Source organism: Syngnathoides biaculeatus, chromosome 13, assembly GCF_019802595.1.
Source record: "Syngnathoides biaculeatus isolate LvHL_M chromosome 13, ASM1980259v1, whole genome shotgun sequence".
NCBI lineage: Eukaryota > Metazoa > Chordata > Actinopteri > Syngnathiformes > Syngnathidae > Syngnathoides > Syngnathoides biaculeatus.
In genome coordinates, this window is record NC_084652.1 from 5,224,843 (window position 1) to 5,238,773 (window position 13,931).

At 42.7% G+C, this 13,931-nt stretch overlaps 1 protein-coding gene across 1 annotated transcript; it reads left to right on the forward strand.

Moving 5' to 3' along the window:
- The first annotated feature begins 3,042 nt into the window (after positions 1 to 3,042).
- oprk1 (opioid receptor, kappa 1) lies at positions 3,043 to 12,490 on the forward strand. The gene is made up of 4 exons (XM_061838653.1): positions 3,043 to 3,349; positions 6,333 to 6,636; positions 8,031 to 8,383; positions 9,824 to 12,490. Exons 1-4 carry the CDS (start codon positions 3,181 to 3,183, stop codon positions 10,354 to 10,356), a joined length of 1,359 nt encoding a protein of 452 aa, XP_061694637.1. The 5' UTR covers positions 3,043 to 3,180; the 3' UTR covers positions 10,357 to 12,490.
- Positions 12,491 to 13,931: the final 1,441 nt, after the last annotated feature.

Sequence of the window (13,931 nt, forward strand, 5' to 3'; positions counted from 1 at the left end):
TCAACTGACTCTATGGACAGCCTCCAAGTTTTAGCCACAGCCCGTTTTTATCCATCTTGGACTTAGATTTATGACAGACTCAACTGACTATGCCGACGCCTGCGTTGCTTTATCAATATCCTAAATTAATCTGGATTGTCTTTGATTTTTCACAGATTCGTCTGAGTGTGTCGATGGCCGCACAGCTTCATCGTGATTTATAAAAAGTAACGTACCTGTAAAATTACGTAGACACTAGTATGGGAGTAAATTAGTGCCACTAGGATATGAATTGAAATGCCACAGAAAACTGGATTTGAAATGGAAAGTCATGACATTTTTAATACATGTTACATTTCAAATTCAAATCCTGGTGGCACAAATTTACTTCCATAAACTAGCAGCCTCATCCCTAATTGACCCCTCCGTGGATATTGCGCAATCCGCGTCACTGACCAATCAGAGGCCAGATCTGCATAAACCAAAGCCCGTTTTTGCTCCCGCCATTTTCTCAGACAACATTGCATGGTCCAGTATAGGTTTTGTTAGCGTTTTATTGCGTATTTGGGTTATTTAACAAAAAATATGGTTAAGAGGTGTAGTCACGGACTTTGTAATAGTGACGACAGGTATCCTGAAAGGCTAGTTGGTGGAGTTCGATTCGTACCCTTTCCAAAACCGAAGACCCAGTACGAAAAATGCCTTCGATGGATCAAACTTTGTGGAAGACCGCATCATCAACTAAATCCATCAAATATCAACCGGAACACATATGTTTGCACGAAGGTATGCCCTATATTTGATTTTCAATACATGTCTCTTATAAATTAATGAGACGTTCTCCGCTAGCATAACACCACTACGTGTGAACGATTGACACACTTATTGTTTGTTGAGCGATATTTAGCGATGATCGGACTGCACAAACGTGTCGGTTTCTTGCCGGCTCGCGGCCGAAGCTTAACCAGACTGTGTTTGCACGAAGATATGCCCTAAATTTGATTTTTAATACACGCCTCGTATAAATGAATGAGACGTTCTCCGCTAGCATAACATTGCTCCGTGTGAATGATTGAATGAAATCAGAAGCATGGCGTCTCTCTCAGTTAAGAATGTATTGTATTTAGAATTTATAATATATCGTTGATTTGAATGAAATCAGAAGCATGGCGTTTGCACGTCTAACAATGCATTGTATTGTATTTGCCATTTTTTACGAATTGTTTGTCTTATGTCAGCGCACGTGACGTGACGTCACTTCAGGAGGCGTCGTTAAGTGCCCTGTACGGAGGGGTCAATTGACTGCACTTAAAGGGGAATTCCAGTGGTTTGCATTAACAATGTATCCAATAGGTCATGTAAATATGTACCCTATTTTGATAATGTGATGTCAAATCCTCTCTCATTTAAGTGTTTTGATGAGATTTTTATCGATAGTTACGAATTTTCAGGGGCGCTGCCATTTTTGCGAGTCACATGACCTACGTGGGCGGATGTGACGTGTTACGTGCCGTGTGCTGTTCCAAACGCTCGATTACATGGGACAGCGTTATTCCCAGCGCTCTTTTCTCGGATTTATCCTCATCTGATGAAGAAATAGCAGAAATAGCCGTTAGCTCACTCCCCAAAGGTCGGCTAACGGCGTCCCCGGACGCCAAAGCTCAGCTAACAGCCTCCCTCGGCCGCCGAGCTTGGCTAACGGCTTCCCCTGACGCCGAAGCTCGGCTAACAGCCTCCCCGGACGCCAAAGCTTGGCTAAAGTCGCTCGTCAGACTTCTGCGTCATTCCCGTCCGAAGAACCACCCGCAGCTGCCGGCCCAGAGCTCCGGGGGCCTTAGTTTACGCACTTATATCGCGCGAAGGCCTCCGACTAGTTAGACTGCGCGTCATTCCGCCCGAAGAATCATCTGAAAATTCAACTTTATTTACAGCCACAGGTTCAAATCTGTATGGAAGTATTCCTCCGTCTTCCCGATCCACCGATACTGCGATTTCTTCTTCAGATGAGGATAAATACAAGAAATCAGCGCTGGGCATAAATGCTGTCCCATGTAATTGAGCGTTTGGAACGTCACATGCGCCCACGAAGGTCACGTGACTCGCGAAAATGACGGCGCCCCTGAAAATTCGCAATTGAAGAATCTTCTCAAAACACTATTAAATGAGAGAGGATTTAACATCACGTTGTCAAAATAAAGTACATATTACGTGACCTATTGGATACATTTTTCATGCAAAGCACTGGATTTCCCCTTTATTAAGTAAATGAACGCACTATTTGAACTGACTTGCAACTCCCTTCGCTGCTTTTTGTTGTTGTTGCGTCATCGATATCGTCCACGTCGCGTACGCTTGCGGATCCTCGTGGCGGCCATCTTGGCAGCCTTCAGCATCACACGAACGGAACAAATCCTCGTTGCGGCCTTCATCCTTTATGCGTTGGTGTGTGAAAAGTGTAACCCCCCCCCCCCCCCCACACACACACACACACACACACACACTGAGAGTGTGTCAATATTGTAGCGCGCATCACAGATCCCGACTGCCACTTTGCTTTTCGAGTGCTATTTACAGTGGCGAACTCTGGTCCCTCAAACAGATGGCGTGCCAACCCCCACCTGCCCCCGCCGTGCACTTTTTTTCTAATGGTGCCTGCGTTGGGTGGTCAGGGTCACGTGGAACCAGCTGCATGTTTTTATTGTTTTTCCATGACAGTCCCAAGGTTGTGTCCATTAGGGCTGTTTCAGGTGAGGATTTTCACGCATGAGGGAAGCCTTCTCATATTAGAGTCAATGTTTGTTTTGGGCGCGTTTGGGTTTCGAGTGTCGTGAATATCGTTTTCTGTTGAATGGGAAAAGAAAAACTATGCGACATGCATATTTCAGAAATGATTTGAAAAAAAAAACAAGTACCCTTTTAAAATGTGACATACTGAACATTTGTATGTAGAAAATGTATACAATTATAACAGACACGTGTGTGTGTGTGTGTGTGTGTGTGTATATATATATATATATATATATATATATATATATATATGCATCCATTCGTTTTCTTAGCCACTTATCCTCACAACGGTTCCGCAGTGCTGGAGCCTATCCCAGCTGCCAACGGGCAGGAGGCGGGGTACACCCTGAACTGGTCGCCAGCCAATCGCAGGGCACAGGGAGACAAACAACAGCCGCACTCACAATCACACCTATGGACAATTTAGGGTGTCCAATTAATGTTGCATGTTTTTGGGACGTGGGAGGAAACCGGAGTGCCCGGAGAGAAAACACGCAGGCATGGGGAGAACATGCAAACTCCACACAGGCGAGTCCGGGATTGAACCCAGATCCTCAGAACTATGAGGCCAACGCTTTACCAGGTGATTCACCGTGCCGCCCTGTATATATACATTATTTAAGTATTCCAATGTAAAATTACACACACAAAATGATATTCATATGTTAAAAAAGTGATTTACTGTTATGATTGTCACATTGTCATCTTTATAGGCCATGCTGTGTGATGTACACGGAATTTATTAATTTGCGAGTCTTTGTTGTCACTTCAATGAACACAAACTTGACGTCTTAATCACGATGCTATTCGTTAAAAAAAAAAAGTCGCCTCCTTTTATCCTTTTGATCCATCACAGAGATGAAGCGCGAACAAAGTGTTGTATAACGAGCGTGAATCCATCACAAGAGTTTTTATTTATCGGTGATGAACGCCATCAAAGCTGCTGTTGAGGGCAGAATGACACTAATTAACCTTCTGAATGATTCATTAATATTGCTGAGCATTTGAACATTATTTGTATTTTACTGTTTATCAAGCAAAGGTCCGAAAGAATCTTCCGCAAGACAGTTAGCTGCTACTGCTAGCGTCTGATGTCGGACGGCATGTATTCAGCTATAAAATTACATTGCGATGATGATTAGCTTCAAATAACAGATGCTAACATCAGCTACTATTTGTGCATAATACACTTAAACATTGGATTGTATTCTTTTGTTCGTTTTGTTTTACTACATGACAGAAAATCCACTGCGACTTTGACAATAGTTAGCCGCTAACACTCGCCGCTAATGATAGCTAGGTGACATTAGCTGCTAGCAAATGCATTTTAAACTGTATTTTTAGTCACGTCCATAAAAATGAGAAAGCAACAAAAAGAACTCGACACTACGCCCGCTGCTTGTGAACGCTAGCACACGTTAGTTGCTAGTATCAGCAGCTAAGTGTCATTGTAGCACCAAAGAGTATTTTTAGTTTTAGTCATGCCCGTAAAAATGAAATTGACAACGAAATCAGAGTGCACTACGATTGCTGATGAGGAAAAACTAGCTGAAAAAACTACCGGATGTTGTCCGCTAGCATTAGCATCTGTTGCTGTAACCACGTGTATATTTTTAGTTTTAGGCATGTCCCTTATACGCAAAAAAACAAAAATGGCACACTGTTTCTAGGAAATCTATAACACAGCTAAGTGTGATAATGGTGAGCCAGTCTTTATTAATATTATATAGCAGCCGCTGCTAACAAGAAGCAAACAGTCTTGAAAGTACAGTAGTGTGTTTTTTGTCATTTTCTATTATCCAATAACAGGAAGGCAGAACTTGTACTAAGTCAACAGCGGTGATATTATTGTTTTGCTCTATAAATGTGTCGCGGTTTCATTCCTTATTTATTGTGCTTTGCTACGTTTCTGTGGCCTGCGGGCAAAACAATGTCAGAAGTAGCAGTTTGCGCAATATTGTGTCCAGTACACCAAGCGTCCTCGGCTGTTTTTTTTCTTCCCCTCCCCACTGTTCATTCCATCAATAAAAGCGCGACATATCTCCGACAGCTTTTCCAATTCCACAAAACATTATTTCCGCGCCGCTAAGCACCTTATAATGGGCGCTTATGATCACCCACAAATGTAAAACATTGTAAATATTTATTGAAACCATACATGCACACAACTCGAAGCCACATAATCCCAACCACTTTGTACATAAATACATATTTTCTCACCTTTGCTCTCTAAGAGTGCAGACTTTTGATTTTGGATTTTTGAGAGCTGCAGAGTAAAATGTTCTCTTATTTGACTTATTTTTCAATTAGCTTTGCTGGAGGTATTAAAATCAACAATGGGCACCTCCGTAAAATATTGTAGAAATAAAATATGTAAAGGTGTGTTGTTGCCAAGTCGGCGATGACGTCATTAGAGGATGAGCAAACAGCTTGCTGGGCTGGAACAGCCGCGTTCATTCCATCTGCTTCTTCTTCTCCTTCTACACAGTAGCAATACGCTTCGATATTATTCATAATTATTTCATCGGCGTGCTAAATCACTCCCGGACAGCTTTGTGAAATTTGGAACAACTTTTTTTTGGGGTGGGAACCCGCGGGACGAAGGTACGCTGTTGATACTCTACTGTGACTTGATGTCTTTCTGTGCATTTTTTTGTTGTTGTTGTTGCTTTTATTGTCACCAAAATGTATATAATCCTTATTATCTTGCATACATTCTCATGAAAGGTTTAATCCGTCACATAAATGCGTTTTTTAAAAAAACGAGATATTGCAAAATCGTCCACAAATATTATTTTTGCTTACAGAAAACACCTCAAAACCCCATGTTTGTCTAAAAATATTTATATATATTTTTTTTGTCGATAAAATAGCTTTTGAGCGCTCGTCATAATGTGCTTAACCAGCCGGTTAATCTGAATATGGAGACGAAGATTTCACGGGAGCTCAAATTGTCTCGGCTGCCACACAATGCCTGTATAAAGTCGTTTCATATCGGAAAAAAACGATATTCATAACTCGTTACTTTTGCTTTTATTTGAACAAACCTGTCACGAAATGTCTTTAAATCATTATTGCAGGGATGTCTGTGAAATCTTATGACACCCACCCCCCAATTGAGATGTCAATTAAGATGTGGTTATATCACCAAAATGTCTTTATTTCCGATAAAAATGACGAAGACTATTTTTCCATTTTTTAATGGCACAAAATATTCATTAAACCAGTCAATACCAACCTTTAAACTCAGTATTTTTGCTTTTGTTTTTTTTGTCTCTTCACTGACATAAAACGTCAATTACAAAATTATTTAGCCTTTTATTGATCTCGAATTATGTATCCAATTGGATTATATTCACGTGATATTTAGATTAATATCAAGTTTTGCCTATATTCTCCCCTCAGATTGTTTTTAATTACGACAGAAACTCGATCCCAAAGCTAATGTGGGTAACAGTTTTATTTGTGTATTTATTTTTGGTATCATTTAAAGATCACCTGTGGTGCTTTTATTGTGGTAAAAAAAAAATGTTCAAATGAAATGTGCGCTTTTATTGTGGTGAAAGGAAGAACACAAGAGGGGGGTGATCGAGTGCGCATGTCCATGGAGACCGGCGTGGTCCACATCCAACGAGAGGGCGGGGCCGGGGACCGGTGTCCCTGGGACCGGGATGGCGAGGCCGGCGAGGCCGGCGAGGCGGGTTGCACCTGGCCGACCTCCGCCGCCTCGTCTTCGGCCTCGGACGCCCTCAACGGCACGTGGGAGGCCGAGGCCATGTCGCCCATCATCCCCGTGATCGTGGCCGTGTACTCGCTGGTGTTTGTGGTGGGGCTGGTGGGCAACTGCCTGGTCATGTACGTCATCATCAGGTCAGTTGATTGTTGAGTTTATTTGGGGGATTTTTATGCATGCCAAGTAAAAGTGATTTAAAAAAAAAAAAAAAGTATATTCGGGCTTTGTTCATAAGTTTGGAATGCTTTGGCTCACTTTTGAGATGCAAAAAAAAAAAGTTTGCTATTCAAATTCAAGGTGAATGAATAGGGTGTCATTTATTTCTCACCGCTAGGTGTCGCTCTTGTAGCATCTTAAATGAGTTTGAGCGATTGGGAAAACTGACAACGATGTGTGGAAAGAAAGAAATGAAGACAGAAAAGTCAAGGATGCAAGAAAAATCCTAAACCAAAAAAAAAAGATTAAAAAAAATACTGATGCTTGTGGAAGCAGTGGGGTTTAAATCTGCGTCGTCGACTCAAGGATGGACTTTTATTTTGGATTTATTTTGTGCCACAGTACTCGACTGAGTCAGCACTAAACAAATTCCTTCTATAAAATGTGGCCAATTACACAAATTTACTCACACGGGGATGCGTTCAACTACTCGAATAAATAAACAACAAAAGTTTCTTCGGCCGCGATGGCGCTCGCACCTCCGCCAAGGACATCGAGAGTAAAAGTGGAGATTGAAAGCGCCCGACTTTCAAATGGGAAGTAAACTCATTAATAACTGGCCCAGGAGAAAGCAAAAACAAAACAAGCAAAAATTAATGCGATGGTACCGAAGGGCACGTTGAAAGGAGATCCTGCCCTGAATTGAAATATTGTGACGCACGTTTTGTGTGATGAGAATATAAACATAATGACAAACGTAAATATTCCCAAATGCTTAATTGGGCCTGTCAGACTTGGATAGAAAAGTTAGAAGGCTGGGAAGGGAGAAGGGGGGGGTGGAAGGGGGGATTTTGAAAGGTATGAGGCAGGAATGGGGAGGGAAAGAATGAGATAGAGAGAGAGAGAGAGAGAGAGAGACAGGTATAGATAGATAGATAGATAGATAGATAAAGTGTGATGCTTGGAAAAAGGAAAGAGAAAAAACATTGAAAGGACAAAGGCTCGATTGAGAAAGAATGACTTGAAAAGAAAGGATGTCAGAGGCCAGATAAAAAAAGAAGAGATGAAAGACAGCACCAAAAGAGAGGGAAAGAATGAGATGTTTGATGGGGGGAGTAAAGACAGATGGACAGCTGAGAAGAAATGAAAAGTAAAAAGAGGAAGGAGGATGAGAAGAAAAGAAAAAAAAACATGTCAAAAAATGCCCACCACACCTTTTGAAGCCAACAGCTCCCTTTGGGCCTTTCAAGCCCCGCCCCCTCCCTCGAGGGCGCACGTCTCCCCCTCGCGGGTCCCCGCAAGGCATTATTTATTTATTTACTCAAGCGCTCTCTCTCACCGCGGGGGCCGTGTTTCTTTTTGTTGTTGTGGTCAGGTACACGAAGATGAAGACAGCCACCAACATCTACATCCTGAACCTGGCGGTGGCGGACGCGCTGGTGACCAGCACGATGCCCTTCCAGAGCACCGACTACCTGCTGAGCTCGTGGCCCTTCGGCCAGGTGGCCTGCAAGGTCTTCATCTCCATCGACTACTACAACATGTTCACCAGCATCTTCACGCTCACCATGATGAGCGTGGACCGCTACGTGGCCGTCTGCCACCCCGTCAAGGCGCTGGACTTCCGCACGCCCGTCAAGGCCAAGGTCATCAACGTGCTGATCTGGGGGCTGTCGTCCGCCGCCGGCGTGCCCGCCATGATCCTGGGCGGCACCAAGACCAACAACGGTAGGCGCTCCCGAAGCTCCCAGAATGTGGCGACGCGCGTTTTGCACCGGAGGATTACAGTCGTTCCCGGCCTACGGCGCGCACCTGGTAAAGCCTCGGTTCTCGAATGTCCCCGTTTTCGAACGAAAATTTCGAGATTTTTTTGCGAATGAAAATCGGTACTAAAAGGCCCCCCACAAAACCCGGAAATAACATATTGCGCGCGGCGCAAGCAGCTGAACCACCCACGACGCGTTATTGTCAATTCACGTGTTCCCCCCCCCCCCCCCCCAAGAAAAAAAAAAAAACCTGGAAATGACATAACGCACCCTCTGTGTACAGACGTATCCCGGTAGTGACTGTTGTTTTTCTTCTTATCGATTATTAATCCCCAATCAAGAAGACAATTTGCTTGTTTAAAGGTATTTTGCAGTTTTGTTCATGAAAAAGTTGACAAGGCTGGGGGCCGAGTCGCTACAGATCTGGCAATGCGCTCCCAGCCGAGCGTACTCTACTACTAAAGCATACATTTTAAACAAAAAAGAAATTTCTTAAATCATTTTATCATATCAAGTATTTAAACTATACATGTGTTTCTACAATGCAGTTTATTATCAGGAAAAGCTAAAAAAATGCTATAAAAAGGCAGAATTTTTTAGGCTTGGAACGCATTATTTCTTTTTCCATTCATTGTAATTGGGAACATCGATTCGGTTTTAGATCAAATCACTTCTCGAACCGTTTTCTGGAGCGGATTGTGGTCGAGAACCAAGTCATTAGTGTATTTAGTGGGAATGTCCATCCATCCATTTTCTTTGCCGCTTATCCTCACGAGGGTCGCGGGGAGCACTGGAGCCTATCCCAGCTGTCAACGGGCAGGAGGCGGGGTACACCCTGAACTGGTTGCCAGCCAATCGCAGGGCACCGGTGGGACTGTATTATGGAAAATTGAAAGAACACAGTGGATTATTGATGTCATGTCTCCTTTCTCAATTTCTGTTTTTTTTTTTTTTTCAGAATATAGATGGTATTTTTTTCTCACAGTATGTTTTTTTTTTTCAATTCTAATATTTTTATTGAGAACCGAGGCATCACAAAGAAAGACAGTTCACAGAGAGTGTGACGCTAACGCTAGCACCGCGCTAACACTAGCACCGCGCTAACACTAGCACCGCGTTAACACGGCCGGTAAAAAAAAAAACATACTGGTAAAAATCACTGAGACACGGCAGTAACACGCTAGCGCAGCGCTAACACTTCGCTTGAGCGCCCCCTTACGGCCGTGAGCAAAAAAAAAATAAATGCACAAATTAGCCGCATCGCCGCATAAACCGCAGTGTTGAAAGCGTGTGAAAAAAGTCGCGGCTTGTAGGCAGGAAATTACGGTAGTTACAAAATTCTCTGGAAATGTAGAGCGACGTGCTAAGTAGAGTACGCGTTCTTTTTCTTTCCGCCCACCAGGGACCACGGAATGCGCTCTTCAGTTCCCGGACCCGTACACTTACTGGGACACGCTGATGAAGATCTGCGTGTTCATCTTCGCCTTCGTGGTGCCCGTCATCATCATCAGCGTCTGCTACACGCTGATGATCCTGCGCCTCAAGAACGTCCGGCTGCTGTCCGGCTCGCGCGAGAAGGACCGCAACTTGCGGCGCATCGCCCGCCTGGTCCTGGTGGTGGTGGCGGTCTTCGTGGTGTGCTGGACCCCCATCCACATCTTCATCCTGGTCAAGGCCCTGTCGCCCCACGTGCCCGAGACCACGCCGGTCACGGCCGCTTACTTCTTCTGCGTGGCGCTGGGCTACACCAACAGCAGCCTCAACCCCATCCTGTACGCGTTCCTGGACGAGAACTTCAAGAGGTGCTTCTGGGATTTCTGCCGGCCCGGCGCCGGGAGGGATTGCCAGGGCGCCAGCCGGGTCCGGAGCACCCTCCGGGACCACACGTGCACCGCCGACAACCGCGGGGACCCCGGGCAGGCTAGGCCCGTATGACTAGCCGTGGACGCGTCCTCCACGCAGGGACCGGAGGACTCCAACGACTTGTGCTTGACGCAAGTCACCACCGCCGTCTGAGCGTCACGGTGGGGGTCCGCGCCACGTGAAGTCACTATGGCGGCCCCCCAAACGTCCCTTTTGCACCAAGTCGCCGTTTTGGCCGACCGATTGTGATGGCGCCACGGTGGGCCGCATCCCGCGATACGGTGGCCCACTTGTGATGACATCACGGTGGTAAAGTCAACGTGGTGGTCCACAATTTCTGATGTCAACCACGCCGGTGATGTCACTAATGGTCACCGTGGTGACGCAGTAAGCCAGCAATGGTGGTCCGCTCAGGACGTCACCATAGTGACGATGTCACCATGGTGATCCACAACTTGTGATATCACCTCTGTTGGTCCTCTTGTGATGTCAGGATGGTGGTCTGCTAGTGACATGGACTCATGTTTTAAGTTATGATTTTATCACAGGTGGCACGGTGGAGCAGCTGATAAAGCGTTGGCCTCACAGTTCTGAGGACCCAGGTTTGATCCCGGTCCCGCCTGTGTGGAATTTGCATATTCTCCCTGTGCCCGTGTGGGTTTCCTCCGGGCATGTCCACCTCCCAAAAACACACGACGTTATTAATTGGACACTTTAAATTGTCCCAAGGTGTGATTGTGAGAGCGGCTGTTTGTCTCCATGTGCCCTGCGATTGGTTGCCAACCAGTTCAGGGTGTGCCCCGCCTCTTGCCCGTGGACCGCTAGGATAGGCTCCGGCACTCCCTCGACCCTCGTGAGGATAAGCGGCTAAGAAAATGGATGGATGGATGGATTTTATCACACTTTGTCAATTCGTGGACTCACACACAGTGAAGAAAATAAGTAATTGAACACCCTGCAATATTGCAAGTTCTCCCACTTAGAACTCTTGGAGGGGTCTGAAATTTTTGTCGTATTACACAAATAAATTGTTAAAAAAATGTGATTTCTGGAGATGCGCCTACGATAAAACTTTCAGACCCCTCCGTGATTTCTAAGTGTGAGAACTTGCAAAATAGTAGGGTGTTCAAATACTTATTTTCTTCAACTGTAATAGTGCGTCATCCAATTGAGGATATTAAAATGCAACTAAAAGCAATTAAAAAAGTATAATGTGGTGGATGTAATTAGCTTTACTCGGGCGCCTAAAAGCACCATGTGACGCTTTCCTGCGACACACACGCAGGGCAGACATGGCATCTGTAAAGCTGACATTTATGTTACATTGTGATGTCAAGTATTTGTATGTTTTTGTGTGTCCGTGTGTGTGTGTTTGACAATATAAGTCTCTTTTCGAGTAAATGTATTTCCTGTTTCGCTATCTGAGGAAATACACGATGATATATTTTTTCGATTATCGCCGGATAGCATTTGTGGTCCCAAGCGTGATTAAAAAAAAATATATATACTTTTGGAAAGGGGGTTCCAAAAAAAAATTAAAGAAGACTAGAATAGTGAAATATACATTAATAAATATATAATAGTAATTAATTATAATTAATAATTTATTGTTATAAGAATAAATAATAGATGAATAAATAGTGAAACCGTTTTTAAACCATGCATATTCATTTTGCAATGGCGCTACCGCTCCGTACGACTCATTCGCTCCTCGATGTGCCAAAGATATGATTCCACCCTCCAACAAAAAAATTCCATTGTGAACATGTGTTGTGCGAATGTTATTATTTTAAACGCGGTTTTGGCCCCGCGGGTATAGGTGCACCCCCCCCCCCCCGTCCGGTTTTACAAAGTCCGTGTCTGTTTTTGCTGCATCTTGTGCGTTTTTTTTTTTTTTTTTTTGCCAAACTGGACTTCAGATAGTTTGAGACGGAAATGTTTTGCATGTGAATTAATTTCATATTTGGAGGCTGAACTGGTGAGGAGACTGGAAAAAAAAATCACTTGATGATTGCTGGAGTCTCAACACATTGGAAATGAGCTATTATGACAATATCGATATATTTCTATTGCTTTGTGATGTAATGTGATACGAAAGCATTGATCCCGCACAAAGTATTTCATATTGTGACATATTACAGGATGGATTGTAACTATGTTTTGATTGATTGTCCTGATTGCTGTATCAATATGACTGTGCCATATTTGCGACAATAAATCTGCGCGCTGTGACTGTTTTCTCCATTTTTATGGCCACCGAGCAGACTTGCAAAGCAGCCTCCTTCAGCCTCAACAATCCAGCGCCGCTTCTATTCACCAAAGAGAAAGGATGCAGCGTTTCCTGGGCGACGCCACTCTGCGAAAAGCACTTTTCCATACTTTTCACGCGCACGTCCCTGAGTCCGCAAGGATGAGTTTCGCTTAATGATGACGATGATGATGATGAAATCTCCGTGAACGGGGGAGCCGAAATCCAAATCCAAACGTGCCTTTTACACAAGAAGGGGAGAATTGTATATAATGGTGACAAATGAGATCCTTATTCATTCAAATTTAATCAGTTGATTTATTTATGTCCCCAGACCCTTGTGAGGATAAGCGACTAAGAAAATGTATGGATGGATTTATGGATAAAATATATAATTGTTTTACAATATTTCTCAGAAACCTTCCGAGTGTATTGTGCTATATACTATATATATATATATATATTATATATATATATATATATATATATATATATATATACATAAACAGAAATGCTTCCATTTTTTATTCTTTTATTTAAACTTCATCACAGCACATCTGAGTTCCCTTTATGGACAACATTTTCAGTTTATTAATTCCTACTTGAAAAATGAAAAATGTATCACGTGAAGATCTAACATGTCAGTATATATAAATACGAGTTTGTTTTGTGTAGAATTTTAATCATATTTTTGGGAAAGTTCATTTTTAAGATCGCATATAAATCAGGAAATTAAATAGTTGCAGTATATCTATTTTTCGGAAATACACTGGAAATTAATTATATGCATAATCAATTAATTCATGAATAATTATATGCTACGAGTATGTATCATCATATTTCATTAAAAAATTCATATTAATAACATCTTCCAAATGCTTCCCTTTGCAAACCTGAGCTGGGATAATATAGATAGATAGATAGATAGAGAGAGAGAGAGAGAGAGAGAGATAGATAGATAGATAGATAGATAGATAGATAGATAGATAGATAGATAGATAGATAGATAGATAGATAGATAGAAAAACAAAATCAGAAATGTTTTTATTCTTTTATTTAAACTATATTACAACACATCTGAGTTCCCCTATTTGGACAACATTTTCAGTTTATTAATTCCCACTTGAAAAAGAAAAATGTATCGCGTGAAGAGTTCACATATAAATACGAGTTTGTTTTGTGTGGAATTCTAATCATATTTTTGGGAATGTTCATTTTTAAGATTGCATATAAATCGGGAAATTAAATAGTTGCAGTATTTCTATTTTTCGGAAATACTCGGGAAATGAATTATATGAATAATCAATTAATTAATTAATGCAAAGGTATGATTATCATATCACATATAAAATTCACATTAATAACATCTTCGAAATGCTTCCCTTTGAAAACCTGTGCT

Excerpts from the sequence above, each read along its gene's own strand:
- oprk1 (XM_061838653.1), top strand. The coding sequence starts at position 3,181 with ATGGACAATTTAGGGTGTCCAATTAATGTTGCATGTTTTTGGGACGTG. Across the intron at positions 6,637-8,030 it reads GTCATGTACGTCATCATCAG|GTACACGAAGATGAAGACAG; the intron begins GTCAGTTGATTG and ends TGTTGTGGTCAG. Across the intron at positions 8,384-9,823 it reads CGGCACCAAGACCAACAACG|GGACCACGGAATGCGCTCTT; the intron begins GTAGGCGCTCCC and ends TCCGCCCACCAG.